A 20,270-nucleotide genomic window follows, 5' to 3' on the forward strand; every position below is an offset into this window, starting at 1 on the left:
TCCCACTGTTGCTTACCTATGCTCCAGACATCAGGGTCAGGAATCTGATTGGCAGCATTAGAAAGTTTTTCATTTGGTTTGAAACTTGGAGAAATAACCTTTAGAAGATTAAATAGCTCTGAAATAAAGCAGACCAGAAGTTAGAGAAGCAGAGTAGAAACTTCCTTTGGCTTTTCATTCCTTTCATTTGGCTAAGGTTTCCAGTAGCTATGGAATACGGAGGTGTGGGGCAGGCAATAGAACTTGACTCTACTTATCCGTCCCTCAAGTGAAGAAACTTATTATCATCAATAGCAGTTCTGTTGACACAGCCTCATGTTCTTTGTGCCTTTTGATTGGGACCACATGACAAGCATTATATTTACAGTTAGCCGTCTTTGTAGCTATCTTTGGATTTTTCGAAAAGGAAAAAGTTCTTGTTAAATGGCTATTAGGTTTTAACTCTATTTCACCCTCCATTCCTTTCTGGAAATGCTGAAGACATACCATGTTCCAAAATTAAGAACTTCCAGGTCAGAAGTTTGTTCTTTTATTTTTTTTTTAAGTCTTTAATCTTTTATATACTTAGCATGTTTTTCTCCCTCCAGTGACTTAACAGTTCTTATCAGGAAAACTTACTTTCTACATGATGCTAGGTGGTACTGTAACCTGCTGGCTAGCATCCTGTGGTTTGGGTCATAAGGACATATTTCTAAGGCTTCTGGCTCCATGAAGCCTAAGTAGCAGTAACCATGGGTTGATGAAGAAAATATTGACATTTAAGATCAGGTAATCTTGGCATAGGCCTATTTTCTGTTCTCAGAGAAAAAGAGCTGTGAAAGATATCAGTGTCTGAAGTCATACCTGTGAAAGTTTTGGGTAACTAAACTAAAGTTTTGGATAAACCTAGCAGTCAGATAATAGGATAATAGGACAAATTCACTGCTTATATGCCTTGGAAGACCAAAAATTAACATTTGTACATAATTTTTAGTCTGAAAGCTTGCTTTAAGTAGTTTTTTGCCCTCCAATTATTAAATAAACAGGCAGGATTCCTTGGGAAATTCATGGAAGTGGGGTAAGAAGAAGTTTAACACCGTAAGCTTGAGTGCTGGTGAAAGCAAGGCTGGGGCAGCTGGTTCCTTTACTGTTCAGCATCGCTCCCTTCCTCCTCTTCACCCAACCTGTCTAAATTAAGCTCTTTGCCAGACAAGGATGCTACTTGTCAGATAGGTCAGTGTAGCCACTTTTGGGGAGAGGGATTTGGAAGAATGAACATTACCATGTTCAAGTTCAGGCTATGTTATAATTGTCTGAGAATGCCAGTCTGAAATCTCTAAAGTTGTAGTTATTAACATATGAAGACTCCTAGGAGTGAACTAAGAATATACCGGCTCAAATCTGCCGCATTTTACTGCCAATAGGAGGCCTACTTTCCCTTTTGGCTAGCTGTCTTTAGCTATCATCGCAGACATTCACTTCAATGACTTCCAAGTTTCCAGGCAACAGCTACAGCTGAGATTTCTGCAAAGCAGAGACAGCACGGTCTGATAGGGGGGAGAAAAGATCAAGGAAGACTGGCATAAGCAGTAGGGATAGAAAAGGGCCTAGAATAGCCCATTTCAATTCTACTTTGCATCATGCCTAGGGCATAGACAAAGGGCACAGAACTAGACTGTTAAATGTCAGACTTTCCTGAGGGCATTTATGTGGTTAAGTCCAGGGATTTAGACTCAGGTGTCTTTCAGGAACACAAGCCAAGGTGTTATTTATTTTTTTTGAAAGCTTACAGTGCATATTAATGATTATATTAGAGCCATGAACTTTTATTATGAAGTGAGTTGGCTCCCTGAATATAAAGGCTGTAGTATAATCCAATATTGCATAGCTGTCTTTAGATTCTTAAAGATAATGGGAAAAGAGCTTTAATACTTAAATGTAGTTTTCAGATAACCCCAAACTCTTATTTTTAGCCAGCGGCCTAGAAATATATGAAGTTTGACTGGACTGATAAGGCTAGTCTTCATAAACAAAGGGTGATTCAGAGTAAGCCTCAAGAATTGGTGACATTATGGATAGCTGAGCATCCCATGTAGGGAGGCCAAGACTATAATGGAAGCCATTTGGTTTAATGCATGTTAGACTTGGCAAGAGTATTCCAGCCTTGATGCTAGCTTGACACTTAAACCTAGTCTAAAGGCTCTTTAGACCTACCTTATTCTTGAAGCAGTGTCTCTCAAGAATCCGAAGGGAAGTGTCACTTGAAGAGAAAGACAGTCCTGTAAGGCAAAACAAGGAAAATAGCTGAAGTTTGTTGAGAGAGAAGGCATAGTACCTTACACTCGAGTGATACGGATCAGCTTTCTGCTCAAGCTACTCAATTCCTCTTCTCCCACCGTATGTTCTATGGCTTCTCAGAGGTTTGGACGTTTTTGATGTCATAGTTAAGTCTTGAGAAGTGGTTCTCTGTCCTAGATGTGTATGAGAATCACTGAGTAGTCTTAAAGTGACAGAGCCTTTGGCCCCACTCCAAAACTGTTGGTTTGGAATCTTTGCTTTTTTTGGGGGGGAGGGGGCAGGTAATTATTTTTATTTACTTATTTTGATGGAGGTACTGGGGATTGAACCCAGGACCTCAGGTGTGCTGGGCATGTACTCTACCACTGAGCTATGCCCCTTCGCTAGAATCTTTGCAAATGGAGTCTGGCTAACTGTGGCTTTAAAAGAGTTCTACAGGGGATTTTGATTTGTAGCCAGGGTTACTAGACCCTGCTCTGGGGTAATTAAACTGCCCTTAGAGGGGTTCCTCCAGTTTCCAGCAGGAACTGCTGCATAATGTTTCCAATGAAGTCTCTCTAAAGATGACCTCTTGGCAAGATTAGTCTCATCTTTAAACCTGGCCTTTTTCTTTATAGGGTGCCAAATAGAATTCTATAGAAAGCAACATATGCTCACTTCATGCTAAAAAAAATAAAAAATTTATTTTTGGCCTTCCTAATCCAGTGGACCAAGGCTTGAGCCAAATATATACATACACCATGTCATATAGTTACAGTTGTATGATAGATTACCACCATTGTATAGTTAGAAAACCAACTCAGTGGTGATAGCCTAGAGTTACAAAGCTAGTAAGTGTTTGAATATCATTATTAATGTTATTTGATGTAATACATGTCAAACACTTAAAGTACCTGGTACATAGTAAATAATGGGGTCATCACTTTACATGCAGTAACTTATTTAACACACACACAATATCCCCGAGAGATAGAAACTATTATCAGTATTGTCTCCATTTTACAGACAGGGAAACTGGATCAGAGCTGCCAAATGATAAAGCTGGGATGTGAATTCAAGCTGTGTGTTTCCAGAACCTAGGCTCCTAGCCGCTAAGTCTTAAGTCTCATACATATCTACTTTTGAGCCCAAAATTCCGTCTGATGCCAAAATGTAGGCTTTTTCCATATGCCAAGTATGGCAAATAAATGTTTCTAGGCTCCAGCAATCTTACAGTTCACCTGGGGTGGCAGTATAATATGAAATGGGCAATTAAAGAGGAAAGCTAATTTAGATGTCAAATATGTGCCATAGACCAAGTGCTATAGGAGTTTAGCAGGGGCTGGACTTGGTACTATTTGAGCTAGATCCAGAAGATCGACTAGGATTTGGGCCAGCAAGAGGGAAAGCATATATAAATGAGAAAGGCAGAAATGAACATAGGACATCCACAGTAGACCAAGAACATGGTCCCCACTAGATTGGGGAGTACATATTAGGGGACAGCAGAAAACAAGATTCTTCAACAAAATTTTCAGGATGAGGATAAGAAATGCAAGTGAGAAAGATCCAGTAGGAACTGTACTCACCCATAAGGAGGCTGCTGCTGTGCCGCTGCTCAGCTCCCTAGATGTTAACGTCTTCCTGCCCGCCCTTTATTCCCCCCTATCAAGGTGAAAGACCAGTAGAAACCTCACAGATCTCTTTAGTAGAACCTGGGTTGCTTTGGTAACAGCAGGTGGTGATTCAAATATTCAGGGCCAAATCGCCTTATGCTAGGCCCATATTCTTCCAGGGACTCAATAATAGTAAATAAACTGAAAGGCAGATTCTATTTTCCAAAAATGCAAAGTCTACCTTAGAGATAGTTGAAATTTCATGCCATCTTCTTGTTTCTTTGAAAAGGTATTGGAAAGGAGGTAGATATGTAGATAATCCTGTTTGATTTAGAATTTTCTGAGGACTTTCTGCTTTTTATCTTCAAAGAGGCTTCAAAGTGAGTTAGTTAGTTTTCTTGAGTTAGGGAGTTAAGGCCTAACTTGGAATGGCAAGAATATTTTAGTGCTAAAATTAATCTAGTCTTCTAAGATTTAAAGTCTATTATTAGTTTCCCCTTGTTAATCTCAGTTAATTTGGTTGTTCTTTATGGGGACTGTTTCCCAGTTTAGTCTTAATAACTCAACAAATAAATCAGCATATTTATTGAGTGGCTACTATATCCAAGAGGTGGTGTTCTAGATCAGTGTTTCTCAACACATGTCTGATGGAGCATTTGCACCAAAACCTCCTAGGGTACTTGTTAATGCAGACTTCTAGACCCCACTGCAGACCTACCAATCCCGAATCTCAGGAGATAGGGATCAATCTCAGTTTCTCAAGCACCTTTAAGAATCATTGTACATATGCAGTGGTTCTCAAACCTGAGAGAGCATTGGAGTTACCTGGAGGGCTTGTTAAAACAGCATGCTGACCCTACCCCGGAGCTTTGGATTCAGTAGGTCTGAGAATTTGCATGTCTGATAAGTTTCCAGGTGATACTGATGTGACCACACTGTGCTAGAGCATTTGTGAGGAATGTAAAGAAGTATTAGATATAATTCCTGAAGGAGCTTATTATGCTGTAGTTGGGGAGATAAAACATGTACTTAATAACATGACAAGGAATTCAATGTTATATATACTGTTTCACACTGAATGAGGTAATTTGGAGGAGTTGGGATTTGATCTGGGCCCTAAAAGGTGCATGGGCCCAAGGTTCAGGAGAAAATAACGTAGGCATTCTTGATGAGGATATTAAAGAGGGAAAGTATAAAGGTGTGCAGGAGTGGGGTGGCTGATACTTCTTTATCTGGTTTATATAGGACACTAGTGGAAGGGTAAGTGCCTTGAAAGCCTGCCCCTCTCCCCCACCTCCACCTATTTCACAGTCTTACCAAAAATGCTGCACAGCTAGAAAGAGGAAGTCTCCCCTGCTGAGTGTGCAAGAGGAAGCACAGAAGATTCTGAGGGCCTGTGAGTGGTAATGACTGCTTTCACCCATGAGCCAATGGTAGAGGCGACAGGAAGACCAGTACACCAACCAGGCTGGGCCCCTCCGCCCAGAGGGTGTCACCACCCAAGCTGAAAGTGTTTGGGGAGATCAGGCACTGCTGTCTGGATGCTCCTTTCTCTCGGTGGCCATCATGTCTTTGACCTCTGCCTACCAGCATAAACTAGCAGAGAAGCTCACCATCCTAAATGATCGAGGTCAGGGCGTTCTCATCCGAATGTATAACATCAAAAAGGTAAGCGTGACCATCTGGGCTAGTACTAATTATTCCAGCAACAGTACGACAGAACCCTGAGGCCAGTAGATCCAGCCAGACTCCCTCCTCTTTCCCACTGGTTTAACTGGCCTTCAGTCACTTGGATTATATAGGACAACCAGTGCTGGCAGGCAGAAGGGGAGGTTTTTTTTTTCCCCCAGGGTTTCCCCCTTCCTTAGTATGACTCTCACCCCAACAAGACTGTCTGCTTCCTGCTCGGTGTGGAGGTAGAGGTGGGATGGGAAATAACTGTTTCGAATCACTTGGGTCTAGAATTCTGGGTCTTATTGTTTAGTGCTGATCCCCCACATTCTGACGATACCCAGAATTGGGTCTCTGGCAAAACCTTTTAGAGTGGAAGTACTTTCCCTAAAGGGAAAAAATAAATATGATATTTGGATTAAAATAAAAGAGCAGGTTCCTTCTGAGGTACTTAGAGTCTGAGACAGTTCTTGCTGTGGTCATATATGTGCGTGTTTAGGATAGGAACCGTGGAATTGGGAGAAGCTGGTGGCAAGAGACGGGCTAGGAGCTGAGCCTGGCGGAGCTAAGAGATAAAGACAGGTTGGAGTGGGGAGTTTCTGGAAGAGAAAATAGGGGACTTAGGGGAGGGGCTTTGTGCATTTTGTAATAAAACAAATCACTGGGAACACGGTTTCTCTGCCCCCGTGTACCCTATGAATGCCCTTCGGGATGAGATGCTTATATAATGGACAGAGTTGTGACACTGGGTCTCCCACAAAGTGTAACTTCTGAGCAGCTGCTTTTCTTACTCCTTCCGGCTTTGGCTGAGGGGTGGGGAGAGAGCTTCCTCTTTGTGCTGGGGCCAAGCAGGCATTAAGCTTTACCCAGCAAGACGACATGCCCAGGCTATTTAGCTCTTCTGATAGTTGGCTTCATGTCCTGGAACTTGTTGCTGACCTATGCTCCGCTTTTATAGTTCATTCCCAGATCCCCTTTCGCTAGAGAGACTGTGTGAGAATGCATAGTGCAGGAAGAGGTATGTTTCCGAGGAGCAGGAGAAAGGGTTGAAATGTAGTGTAATTTGTCTGTGCAGACTTGTTCGGACCCCAAATCCAAGCCTCCTTTCTTACTGGAGAAGTCCATGGAATCATCTCTCAAGTTCATCAACAAGAAATTTCCCAACATAGATATCCGAAACAGCACGGTGAGAATGCCATCCCTCTTCTCTCCTTTCTCTGAAATAACTCTATGCTTGGAGGGTTCAGACTCGCTTTTGTGTGCCTGTCTTTGAACTTGGCAGGGGATGGAGTAGCCTTCTTTCAGTTTTCCTAGGCTCAACCACAGGGCTTCAGGTTGTTGTAGTCTTGAGAATTCTGAGACAAGTTGGGATTCTCCTAGGGTGTCTGCAGCAAAGCATTGCCCCTTCTCCATTGTAAGATTCGCAAGAACCCTTTGTTTTTATGGAGAAAGAAAGCTCTGTGAACCCAGCAGTTGCGTACATTTTACTATTGTTTCCCACTCAGCGTTTTCTTGCTTATTGTCTTTGAATTATGTGTCTAGTGGCATATCCTTTACTTCTCATTTATTAAATAATAGCCCTAGATTTCTTACTACCTTAGATGTAGCATCTTCTCATTCTGCTTCTTTTGACTTTCATGTAAATAGTAAACCTCTTTGGCTGAAAGAGAATTTGAAATTTCCTCTCATTTCATACTCTGTATCTAGTCAAGATCACATGCAACCATCCTACCTAGATAGAAATATCCTGTTTAAAGACCTTCCAAGTTCGAAGATTTTCCAACTTCCTCTGTCAGTGTATTTTAACCCTCTTTAAGACTGTTAAAGGTATAACCCCTATTCTTCTTGGGCTCCTTTGATCTATTGTATCCTTATTTTGTGTTTTTTATTTTGTTTTATGTTTCTCTCAGCAACATTTAGGACCAGTACATCGGGAAAAATCTGAGATAATTAGATTCCTCACCAATTACTACCAGTCATTTGTGGATGTCATGGAATTTCGGGTGAGCTCTCTCTAGCCCAGGTCCCCAGAGTTTGGATGTTCATTTATGCTCCTTATCACTATTTTTTGAAAAAATAAGTTGTATTGATATGGAAGAATCTAAGTTGTATTGCTAAATGAAAGTGAATTGCAGAATAATGTTTGATACAATTATATTTTTGTTTTAATAAAAGATACATAAACTTACATACACATAGTATTAGTGTAAACATAGGAAAGATTTGGAATATTATACATTAAACTGTTGAAAAGTACCTGCTTTTGGGGGTGGATTATTGTAATTGGCTTTAATTTATTTCACTACATACTTTTGTATTATTTGAGTTAAAATTTTTAAGTATTATTCCCCAATATTTTATTACAAGTCTACTGAAAAATTCCAAGAATAATACAGTGAGTATTGTTCTGCTCTCCCCCCTGGATCTCCTAATTTTTAATATTTTGCCATGTTTGCTTATCTTTATTATTTTGAACCATTTGAATTAGTTGCAGATATCGTGACATTTCTCTCCCTGAATACCTTGGCATAGATCTGCTAAGAACAAAAATATTTTCTTATATAACCCCAATACAGTTAAATTGTGCTGAGGAAATGTAACATTGCTGCAATGTTACAGTTAATACATAGCCCATATTCACATTGCTTTAGTGGTCTGAAGGGTCAGACACTGAACTTATGGTGTCATATCTCTCAGTTGTCACGTCTCTTTAGTCTTTATAATCTAGAATAGTTCCCGGCCTTATTTTCTTTGACCTTTCTGAAGAATCCAGACTAGTTATTTTTCAGACTATCCCTTAATATGAATTTGTCTAATTGTTAACAGTGTTTAGTAGCGTAATACATGGATGATATTTTATTTGCATTTTAAACAATGAGCATGTACTATTTTTGTAAACATAAACTGTAAAAAATTATTTAGTGCAATGTTTTTGGAAGGCAGATTAATACAGTGTTTCAAAAGTCTTAAAAATACATACTTTTTAATGTAACAATTCTAATTCTAGAAATTTGGAAACAGGAAACAGTCAGATAGAAGCACAAAAGTATATGTACCAGAATGTACTCTTGCGTTATTTATGATAGTGACAACTTGATAATTAATATATCAGATAAATAGAGGTTTAGTTAAAAGTTCAGAGTATATGTCTGTAAATGAATATTATACAACTATTAAGATGACATACATTTATATTAATTGGCACAGAAAAGTGTTCTTCACACGTTCTTTAGTGTAAAAGCAAATTACAATGCAGCTTAAGAAAGGAGATGTCCCTGAAATGTATATTTACATAGATCAAAATGCATGGAACTTCTATATATGGTGAGATTATGAGTGATTTTAAAAACTAATTAAAATTGTTTGTATTTTTCTAATTTTCTGCAATGAACATGTATTATTTATGTATCCAAGAAATAATACAAATTTTAGTCATCTGAGCAATCTAAGGTTGTGATGGTATTATAGTATTTCTTCAGATGATATAGGAGCATCGGTCCCTGCCTTGGGTGTCCTGCATATACCCTAGGGAGCTAATCCAGGCCATTCATCGGATCACACAGTGAAGAGAGAAGTGGGAACACGAAAGACTGTTAAGTTTGAAGGAGGGTCAGGCCAGAGGTTATTAATTAGTAGTGGTTAGGAAGAAGATAGGCACTGGTGGAGGTAGTAGAAAGAATGCTGGAAGCATATAAAAAGTTCTCTTACTAGGAAAAGCTGGAGTCCAAAGGAGATTTTAGGATACCTTCTGATTGCTGCAGTGGTAAAATTCTGAGCCCAGGGCATTTAATATGGCTTATTTAGGGCTGGAAGGAAAGTAGAGACTGAGATATTGTGCACTGTAAAGTAGGTAGGCTCTGAATCAGACAGACCTGGTTTCAAATCTCAGCTTTATCACTTACAAACTGTATGACTTTAGACAAGAAACTCTTTGAATACCAGTTTCTTTATCTATAAAATGGGGAAATAAGATTTACTGCATGAGGTATTTGTGAGAATTAAATGAGATAACACATTGGAAACATCTAGCTCAGTGTTTAGCATATAATAAAGTAATAGGCCAAGAATGTTAAATCCATTCCCTTCTGATTCTTGTCTTCATAGTAAAGACCTGTATAGTGACACTGGCTAATGGCTGAGAACAAACCTCATTTATACCCCTTGGGAATTGGGTTGCAGGAAGGAGTTGTAGAAAGGCCCTCCCAGCAAAGGAGGCAGCATAGACCTAGACAGAGGTCTTGAGGTCGTGTAGTATAGACAGAAGATCATGGGCTCTGGGTTCTAATTATGGTACTTTTCCTTACTGACTTTGGGATCTTCAGTGAGTTTCTTGACTGCTCTTAGCCCCAGTTTTCCCCATGTGTTAATTTATACACAATCTTTTGGAGAAGATAACTTGGAAACATTTTTTCCCCATACACTTGATAAGTTCGATAAATGTATATATCTGTGTAACAACCGCCACAAAGTATAGAAAATTTTCATCAATCCAAAGTCTCCCTGTGCCTTTTTTTCTTCGGTCAGTCCGTGTACCCCCAACTCCTGGCCCCAGGCAGCCACTGATCGGCTTTCCAGATGAGATTTTTCTCTTTTCGAGGTTCATGGATGTAATTAGAATCTGTGCAGCATGTCTTCTTTTGTGTCTGGCTTCTCTCATTAAGCATGTTTTTCAGATTTGTTTATATTTCCTGTATCTGTGATTCGTTTTCTATTTTTGCTGAGCACTAGTTCATTGTATGGATACAATCTGCTTATCCATTTACCTGTTGATGGACTTTGGGGTTGTGTCCAGATTTTGGCCAGTATGCATAAGTTGCTATTTGAGGACATTTGAGCACAAATCCTTGTGGGGCATATTTTTCATTTCACTTAGGTAAATAATGTAGAAGTTGAATTGCTAATACATATGGTAAGTATATGTTTAATTTTGTTAGAAATTGCCAGACTTTTTTCAAAAGTCATTGTTCCATTTTCCCTTCCCATCAGCCATATACTAGTGTTGCAGTTGCCGCACGTTTTCATCAACACTTGCTATTATCAGGCTTAAATTTTAGTCATTGTAATGGGTATGTAATGGTATCTTCTTGTGGTTTTAATTTGCATTTCCTTGATGGCTAATATTATTGAGCATCTTTTCATGTGCTTATTGGTCATTTTCATATTTTTTTATTATAAAATGGCTGCTCAAATCTTTTGGCAACATATTTTAAAAATAAAAAATATATATATACGCTTTGACCTAGCAGTTCCACTTGAGTAGAAATGAAAATACTAATATGCAGAGGATAGGGTCAGGAATAGGAACAAAGCAAAATACTCATCAGTGGGAAAAAGGCTGAATGAATTGGCTATTATGCAGCCATTAAAAGGAAGTGCATTGTGCTCTACCAGATGACTTGAGGACTTTTAGCAGGTAAGGTTAATAAGAAAAGTAAAATGACATGAATGGTGTAATATCTCAATTTTGTAATATAAATGATGATCAAAAAAACCTCTCTCTGTTTCTCCCTCTCTATCTGAATAAGATTATATAAATAGGGTGAAAATAAAGAAAAAAGACAAACCAGGTTATTAAACTGGTTTACCTGAGGGTTAGTCAGGATGGAGGGTGGGTGCTGATGTGGGGGGAGGGAAGTGTCCACAATGAAACTGCATACTTATGTAGGTAAAATTATGTATGAAAATAAAAATAATCCCTCTTACACTAGAATGAGGGTTAAATGAAATATGTGCAAATTACTTACTATTTAACACATAGTAGGTGATCAGTAAATAGAAACATGTAGAAAGTTGGGTACTATTCCCATTTATTAATAATTAACTTTTGAGAACAGGAGATTGATTCTAAGAACAGACTGACTTTGGGATTCATCATTAAAAACAGGTCTGATTTTTGATATTTTAGAGTCTATCAGATGATCTGCATTTTGTGGACTTTTTTGTGAAGGAAGGGGGCACTGGAGTGATAAGATCAAGGAAAGTGTGCAGAATGTAGTGGTGACTTGTGCCTCTGGAGACATGGGCATCTGGCAGGGTAGCCTCATAGGGACCCACTGACAGCTTACTGAGGAGCTGCCCCCTCTGCTCAGCAAGCCTCCCTTAAGTTATTCTGTGGCTCTCTGGGACCTCCAAGGGAGAGAAGCCTTTCCCTCAAATTCTGGTAGAACATGTCATCTTCTTTTTATTCTTTATTCATTCTCATCTCCAATTCTACCCCCAGGATCACGTATATGAACTTCTCAACACCATTGATGCCTGCCAGTGCCATTTTGATATCGTAAGATTCCTTGCAGTTCTCTTCTATCCTAGAGCCACAGAAGTGGTCTCTGTTGGGACAGTGTGGGGTGAGATGGGACTGGAGGAATGTCTATTTCTCCGGGGCTATAATATTATACATGATGAATACTATATAATCAATGAATGGATATTAATTCCAGGGTTATAATTCTCTTGTAAAAAGTAGTAAAGTGTATTTACATGTTAAGCAGGTCTGCAATATGATTTATTTAATGCAATATGTACACAAAAATGTTCTTATTCCATCTCCTCCAACCCCCAAATGCTGCCTTATTTCCTGGTCTCTTTATGTCTTGAGCTCACTTTTAGCCCCTGACTTTTGTTCCAATTTTCTCCTTCTGAATTTGCAATCCTGTCAGTTTCTCCTTCTAAACAGGCACTTTCAGAGTCTGTTTGGCACTGTCTGGAATGTTTGGGGGAGTAGGGATTAATTGGCCTTGCTGTTCTTGGGTTCCTATGTATTTTCTTTGTAGAATCTCAACTTTGACTTTACTCGGAGTTACCTGGACTTGATAGTGACTTACACCTCAGTTATTTTACTTCTGTCACGGATTGAAGACCGACGGATACTCATTGGCATGTACAATTGTGCACTTGAGATGCTGCACGGACATGGGTGAGTTGGGATATACAGGATGAAGAACCTCATACAAGGTATTATGAAGTAAAGGGGATACAAGGGAAATAAATGCCATATTTTCTCATGTGAGAAACTGTAATCTACATGATGACCCAGGCAAAATAAAACAATTCAGAATACTCATAAGGGCATACACCAACAAGTGCACTTTTACGTATAGTTAAATCTTGAATATCTACTAGTGGATTATCCGTTTTACACTGTCTCTGATCAGGTTTTAATCCTCGACTGGCTGCCACTCTGCTTTTCAGGTTATTGCAAAAGGCAAGGAAAATTCTTTTTAGTATTGGTAAGAATAATATTAGTAAGGTTAAAGCCATTAGAGGTAAGTAATATATGATAATACATTCAAAGTCAAATATAAATGGATTTTGGATTATCTACAATTCTTTGCCTTTCCATTAGTGCAAATAAAAGTATTTAGAGGCTGATAAAGTGAAGACCAGAGGGATCAGAATGGGCTGTGGCACATTGTTCTGTGTATGATGTGTATTCCCATGCGCCTACATGAATACCTAGGCACGTGACTTACACATTCGCTTTGAATATATGTATAGTATATCCTTTTGGGTTGTATACAGTTTTAGGTCCAGCCATATTACTTGATTTATAACAAATTTGATTCATAACTTGGTTTATAACTAATCAACATGAATTTATAGAGTACGTATCATGTGTCAGACCCTATTTTGGGTGCTTATAAGGAAGAAACCTTCATGGACCGGCCCAAAATTATGTGGTCTACGATAGCTTAGAATACCTGGGCCTGGAATGGGTTATCTCTATATGTAACTCACAGTTTGGTATCTTTGGAGATGGAAGAGAAGGCCAGCCCTCGTGCACATCTTTATCCTATATGCAGACATGAACATTTACGTCATGTTTAAAGGACGGCTGTGACTTCTCTTTCTTATGCTTTCTTCCAGTGACCCCAGTTTTGCCCGTCTGGGACAGATGGTCTTGGAGTATGACCACCCTCTGAAGAAGCTGACAGAGGAGTTTGGGCCTCACACAAAGGCAAGTCTCTTGAGAGAGTGGAGAATTGCTCAGGTAGAAGTATGTTGTCCTCATCATTGACATTACAGATTCACTTGCTTTCCCCCACAGGCTGTGAGTGGAGCTCTCCTCTCTTTGCATTTCCTCTTTGTCCGAAGGAACCAGGGAGCTGAGCAGTGGCGCAGTGCCCAGCTTCTAAGTCTCATCAGCACCCCCGCAGCCATGATTAACCCTGCTGGCTCAGACACGGTGAGTTCCCTTTTCCTCATGTCAGTGGAAACATTCTCTTTCCAACGCCGTCTCTGTACAGAGTGCTTCTTCCCAGGAAATATCAGCCCTAGGAGCACTTTAGCTCTCTTCCAGGACATGCCTCTCAGTGGATCACCTCTTGTAGCTAAAAAAGTCATGGTTGGGTTCTAGTTTTTCTTTGGACCAGGATTAGTGTGTACCTGCCCATAGAAGGAATTTAATAAATGTTCATAGAATAAATGAATGGATGAAACTGAGTCATTAGGTACCTATTCAGCCCAGCAGGAACTTGAGCACAGATGTCAATTAATTAACAAGTGTTTTTATTCAACCAGTATTGACCGAAGGTTTTTATTTCAAAGAATTTATAGTCTAGTAGGGAAGATATGCCATGTAGTCATAAAAATAAAACTGATGGTACAAGATGAATGGGATGCACCAGAAGAGTGATTTATACCTTATGTGGTAAAAGAATCCTAAGGAGGGGGAGTCATGAGAGGATTCTGAGTATTGTTCTCCTGAACTCTTGAGGAGAAGTTATGTTAAACCTCTTGTTTGCCCTGACTTCCAGCCCAAAGTCCTTTTGTTTCTCTCTCTCAACTATATTCTTTTTGCTTCACTCTACTTCCAGTGCCTCACCTCTGTTATTATCAGGTTTCCCAGATATTGGCTTTTCAGAGTACCCTGATCCAGTCTGGTGAAATAAAAGTTGATTTTGATACTCAAATTCTCGCTTGACTGCCCTTGCTTTGACTGCCTTAGTCTTTGGCGTAGACCTAGTTAAATAACTGCTTAACCATCTCTACCTCTCTTTTCATAGATGGCCTGTGAGTACCTGTCTGTGGAAGTGATGGAGCGCTGGATTATCAGTAAGTTTTGTGGGATAAGGTGGGAACAGATACATATAGCAGCATGTTACATGGATATCAAGTTCTCAGAGTCTTCCTCTGCACTGTTTTACCCACCTCCAGTTGGGTTTCTTCTTTGTCATGGGTGCCTCAACTCCAATAGCCAGTGCCAGAAGCTGTGGAAGCTGTGTCTGCAGGGCTCCCTGTACATCACCCTCATCCGGGAGGATGTGCTGCAGGTGCACAAGGTCACCGAGGACCTGTTCAGCAGTTTGAAAGGGTGAGCCATGAGAGCCACACTAATCTTCGGGGATTTTTAGCCCCTCCTGACATCCTTTTCTAGTCTCCATAAGTGTCCCAAGTACGTGTGTGAAGGATTAATTCTGATTATTGAAGAAATATTTATTGAATACATATTATTTACTAGGCACTTCCCTGGGTTTTAGGGATACATTAATTAATAAGATAATATAGAAGTTAAGATCATGGGCTCTGAAACCAGACTACCTGGGTTTGAATTCCAGCTCTACCACTTACTGGCAAGTGGCATCTTGGGCAAGTTATTTAACTTTTCCATGCCATGCCTCAATTTCCTTATCTAGAAATAATAATAGTACTTTCCTATGACCTACCTCATAGGGTTGTTATGAGGAATGAAAGAGTAACTATAAAGCCCATAGAAAAGTACCTGGTACATTGTAAATGCTAGACATGTGCTTATTAAATAAAAAAAGACAGAGTCTCTGCTCTCAAAGAGCTTACATATTGGTGAAAAATAGGCAAACCGTTGTGATATAATAAGGGATTATGATGTTAAAATGAAAAATGCTAGCATTTAGAAGGATACTTAAACTGGCCTTGGAGGATCCGGAAAAACCTGGAGACAGATAGACCTGAAGAATTAAACGGGTGAAGTGTGTGTGTGTGAATGAAGATGGAAAGGCAAGGGAATTGCTTAAGGCAGAGGAAGATATTCTAGGCAGAGAAACTAACAAGATTTCAAGGCAAGAGGGAGCATGGCAAGTTCTAAGAAATTCATATAGCCTAGGTTACAAAAGTGGGGCTGTCTACGGAGACTGACTTGGAGAGGTAAGCTGGGGCCTTGTGTGTCCTGCCATGGAGTTTGAGCCTGCCCTAAAAAGGATAGGGAGGTCAATGAGTAATTTTAAATAGGGAAGTGGTAAGATCATATTTGCATTTTAGGAAAAAAATCACTCTGGCTGCAGGGAAGAAAAGAAGTTAGATGGAAAAAACTAGAGGCAGAGATTAATTGAGCAAATTAGGAGGAACTGAGGATGAAGTCAGAGTTTCTGGAATGGTCACTTGGTATTCCTGAAGATAGAGAACGTGTGATAAAAGCTAGTTTGTCAGGGAAAGGTGGTGAATTCAGTTTTGAGCAGATTGAATTTGAAGTGTTTGTAGAACACTGGAGATAGATGTGCATTAAACTTTTTACTTTGTGTTTCTGGAACTTAAGAGCAAGATCTGGATTCAGGTAAGATTGCTGAAATGGTAATTCAAGCCATGGGAGTAGGCGAGATTACTCACGGAGAACATGTAAAGTGAGAAGAGAGTGGGATAAAACCTCTGATGGGAACGCTGATGTTTAAGGGCTAGCAGAGGCAGAGAAATCAGTGAGAGGTGAAGAAGAGCGATACCAGAAGGCAAGGGAAGAAGACATACCAAGAAGGAAGGACCAGTTATCTATGTCAGGTGATGTTGAGAGATCAGATACAATGAGGACTGGAAGATGTTCATTGAATTTGGCTCTACAGATGGTCTTAGTGCCCTTCTTGTGGACAACTTCAGGTGAGTGCTGAGGTTGAAACCTGGGTTGCACTGGGTTTAGGAGCAAATAGGAGGTAGGGAATTTAGTAAGTAACTCTTTGAGGAAGTTTGACTGTGAAGGGAAGAATAGAGAGAGAGCTATAGTGACGAGGAGGTGTGGGATTAAGGAAGGGGTCAAATATATTATTTTTTGTAGCTATAAAATGAACACCAGAAATGTAAAAAATACAAAGTGGAACTTGACTACGGTCTCACCTTGCAGAATAGTTTGCTGTATGTTTTCCAGATGCTTGTCTGTGTACATGTAAACATGTAAAAGTGTGCATATATTTTCAGCCTTATATAAGCAATGGATCCACATTCTACATTATATTCTGAAGTTTGCTTTTTTTTTTAAACTTACTGTGTTTTGGATATCTTTGCATATCAATCTATAGAGACTTACTATTTTTAACAGTCAAATAGTATTTCATTATGTTGTTGTAACTTAATTTATTTACTCAGTCCACTGTTGATGGACATTTGAACTCTTTTCCTCACTTAAAAAAAAGGCCATTACAAATGATGTTGTAATGAACATCCTTAGACTTATATCTTTGTGAGCATTTCTTTTTCTTTCTTTCTTTCTTTTTTTTTTTTTTTGCTGGAGGCGAAGTAATTAGGTTTATTTATTTATTTATTTAGTTTTTAATGGAGGTACCTGGGATTGAACCCAGGACCTTGTGCATGCTAAGCATGTGCTCTACCACTGAGCTATACTCTCCCCCTCTTTGTGAACATTTCTAGAGGGTAAATTCTCAGAAGTGGGATTGCTGGGTAAAGGGTATGCATATTTCAAAGTGTAATAGCTCTTGCCCAATTGCTCTCCAAACAGATGTATTATCTATAGTGTATGAGAAAACTTATTCCTTATGCTCCCAACAACTGAGTATTATCATTAAAAAGTCATTTCCAGATTTAAGAGGGAGTAATCCAAGACTAATAATTAGAAGTTACAGGAGGTAGATAGATAGAAATATATAGAAAAACATCCTAATGATTACTACTTCTAAGGAATGGAAGGGATATTTGAAAGTGTTCAGTTCCCCTTCACTAACAATAACACTAACATATAAGATTTATAGTTTAGGGAGTTCTCTGACATAAAGATTTAATCTTTGTGTTACTTATACTGAAGTGTAAGTGTTAATATCTTTCTTCATAAATGAGAAAATGGAAGCTCAGTTTCAGTATCACTCAGTTAATAAGAGATGGAATTAGAAAATAATTCCAGATTTTTTGATTCTTAATCCTCTTGCTTTCCATTGTACCATGTAGAGGATGAAATAATTACCTACCAGGAATGCTGTGGAGTTGGATCCAGAGTTAATTAAGATACTTTCCAACTCTAATTGTTCTGATTTTGCGCTAAGCTCAATAAAGGGGTGGTTTGGAGAAGGGAAGTGAAAGGTTATAAATTCAACTAGTGTGGTGGCAACAGATGCAGGACAAGAGAAGACGTAGAGCACACAGAGCTGAAAGTAATGTGGGACTTTTGGATCACTAGCAGAAAGAAAGAAATATGGTCAGGAGAGTCAAATATTACAGGCAAACAAAGGACGTTGAAAAGGCCATCGAATCTGGTGATTCAAAAGTTCATGGTGACTTAGAGCAGTTTGCTCAGTATCCAAGGTTATATGGGCTTCCAGGATCAGTGAAAGGCGAGGTGGAAAAAAGTAGGGCTATCTCTCTGGAGGAGTTCAGTGATGTGGGAAAATGGACAAAGTTCATCAGATTGTCAGGGTCAAGCGAGGATCCTTTTAGAATAAGGGAGGTTTTGAACTTACGTATTGGGAGAAGAGAATAAACCAGTGGAGAAGGAAAGTGACAAAGGAATAAGCTTAAGTTCCAAGAGAAGGTGGCTGGGAGTGGGAGCCAGGGTTAGGGCTGGAGTAGCTACTTCTACTAGAGAGCAGGGTCTGGGTTGTATTTATACGCCACTTCTTGTATTTTCCTCAAACCTGGAAGGACTTGGCTTGAAGGTGTCAAGGCAGGAGCACAGGACAAGACATCTAGTCCCAGCTTTGCCATTAAAACCCTGTGTGACCTTGGGCAAGTCACTGCTCTTCCCTAGGTATTGTTTTATTTGCCAGTTAATGACGGCAACTAGATAATCTCTTAAGTTCTCTGAGTCTCTTGTTGACAGGCCAGGGTGAAAAGGGGGATCTTTGGAAAGATCCTGGTGGTGAGTACTGCCCATGCTCCCCTCAGGCTGTAGTTGGGAATCTGTGAGGACTGGGGAGGTGGGACAAGGCCTCCAACTGGTGGTGTGGCCGACCTTGCTGTGCTTGTGTCAATCCGCAGGTATGGCAAGCGAGTGGCCGACATAAAGGAGAGCAAGGAACACGCGATCGCGAACAGGTAAAGGTAGGGAGTGAGCTCTCGAGAGGGGTTGGAGCAGCACTCTCTCCTGACCTGTGTTCTCACTCAGCCACCCCAGTTTCTCTCCAGCCTTATTGTCTCAACCCCAGAACTTGCTGCTGCCCCAGATCCTTGTGCTTCCTTACTGAGTCTAACTAGCACTGAGCCCTCCTTCTGGCTGACACCCATCCTAAATGCAGCTCTTCCGCACTGCCTTCGGAGGATTTTTAAGCCTAGGAGAGGCAGTATTCTCTAGTTTCCATTTTCTTTCTTCAGTGGCCAGTTTCATTCTCAACGACGCCAGTTTCTGAGGGTGGCTGTGAAAGAGCTGGAATCTGTGTTGACTGATGAGCCAGGACTGCTGGGTCCCAAGGCAAGAGAAAGAAATGCTGGGAGGGGGATGATGTCCAATGATAAAAGGCTCCTATATGGGAGGTGGCTTGGCATTCATGAGTTTTTGCATTTCTGAATTTTTGTGATCTATTTGTATTTGTATATGCTAATTCCCTTGAATCTTCTTGGAGTACCCTAAAGTTTTTGTATCTCTTTTTTGGGGCACTATTACAGTATATCATATGTTATAGCTATTTGTGTGCTTGTCTCATCCTGTATTTGAGAGTGAACTAATTGAAGACAGAGCTTGCTTTTTTTTTTTTAAAACACATACATACCTAGTAAATATTTCTAAAATTTAATTTGATAAGGGGATATTGACTGTGAGCCAATGTCAACATATATACATGTCTGGTTCTTGTCAGATAGTTTTTGGTGGGTTTTTGTGTTTAGCATTGGACAGTATTGTTGGTGTGGCTACACAATTGTATCCGTATGTATATTTTCTTGATAGTTTTCTCTGTGCTTTGAAATCCATTTTTAAAGTAGAAAATTCTCATAGTCCCTGTCCCCTCCTTAGGCCCTTTTTGCTTTCATGGCCCTGTCCTTCATTCGTGATGAGGTCACTTGGCTGGTTCGCCACACAGAAAATGTCACCAAGACAAAGACACCAGAGGACTATGCTGACTCGTTAGTACCTGGCGTGGTTAAGATTCCTGACCTTAGATGGACTGGGAAAAGGGATCGGGGGGGGGGCATGAAATGACCTCGGGAGGTTACGGTTTCTGCCCTGTTGTCACTGTCTTTGTCTCGGTACACATTTTCAGTCTCGTACATCTCTGTCTCATCCTTGACCTTGTAGGAGCATTGCAGAACTGCTTTTCTTGTTGGAAGAGATTCGGGCTCTGGTCCGAAGACACATCAAGGTGATACAGCAATACCACCTTCAGTACCTGGCCAGATTTGATGCTCTTGTGCTCAGTGACATCATTCAAGTATGTTTAATTGGTGATACTTTGGAAATTTCAGGGTGATTCCTGGTCATTTTTCCCTGAGGGCCACCCTGGCTGAATCTCATGCTCTGTAGATTGTGTATCAAAAAGCCCAATTTTCCCCTCTACATTTGTTTAAGAAAAAAAAGACTAATAATCTGAGCAGTTTTTCCCCAACTGAAGC

General features: G+C 39.9%; 1 protein-coding gene across 2 annotated transcripts in view; it reads left to right on the forward strand.

Annotated features, from left to right (window-relative positions):
• Positions 1 to 5,368: 5,368 nt before the first annotated feature.
• Positions 5,369 to 20,270, forward strand: part of NCKAP1L (NCK associated protein 1 like) — a 39,082-nt gene continuing 24,180 nt past the window's right edge. Inside the window, exons 1-13 of one of the 2 annotated variants that reach the window (XM_010994087.3) lie at positions 5,369 to 5,540; positions 6,619 to 6,729; positions 7,454 to 7,546; positions 11,764 to 11,820; positions 12,314 to 12,456; positions 13,407 to 13,497; positions 13,588 to 13,725; positions 14,546 to 14,594; positions 14,697 to 14,853; positions 18,705 to 18,761; positions 19,038 to 19,134; positions 19,675 to 19,784; positions 19,957 to 20,089. In XM_010994087.3, the coding sequence (XP_010992389.3) occupies positions 5,439 to 5,540; positions 6,619 to 6,729; positions 7,454 to 7,546; positions 11,764 to 11,820; positions 12,314 to 12,456; positions 13,407 to 13,497; positions 13,588 to 13,725; positions 14,546 to 14,594; positions 14,697 to 14,853; positions 18,705 to 18,761; positions 19,038 to 19,134; positions 19,675 to 19,784; positions 19,957 to 20,089 (1,338 nt within the window). In that variant the 5' untranslated portion in view covers positions 5,369 to 5,438. The remainder of the gene's footprint in view (positions 5,541 to 6,618; positions 6,730 to 7,453; positions 7,547 to 11,763; positions 11,821 to 12,313; positions 12,457 to 13,406; positions 13,498 to 13,587; positions 13,726 to 14,545; positions 14,595 to 14,696; positions 14,854 to 18,704; positions 18,762 to 19,037; positions 19,135 to 19,674; positions 19,785 to 19,956; positions 20,090 to 20,270) is intronic. The other variant, XM_064491073.1, reaches the window with a different exon arrangement.

This window comes from Camelus dromedarius, chromosome 11 (genome assembly GCF_036321535.1).
Source record: "Camelus dromedarius isolate mCamDro1 chromosome 11, mCamDro1.pat, whole genome shotgun sequence".
Taxonomy (NCBI): Eukaryota; Metazoa; Chordata; class Mammalia; order Artiodactyla; family Camelidae; genus Camelus; species Camelus dromedarius.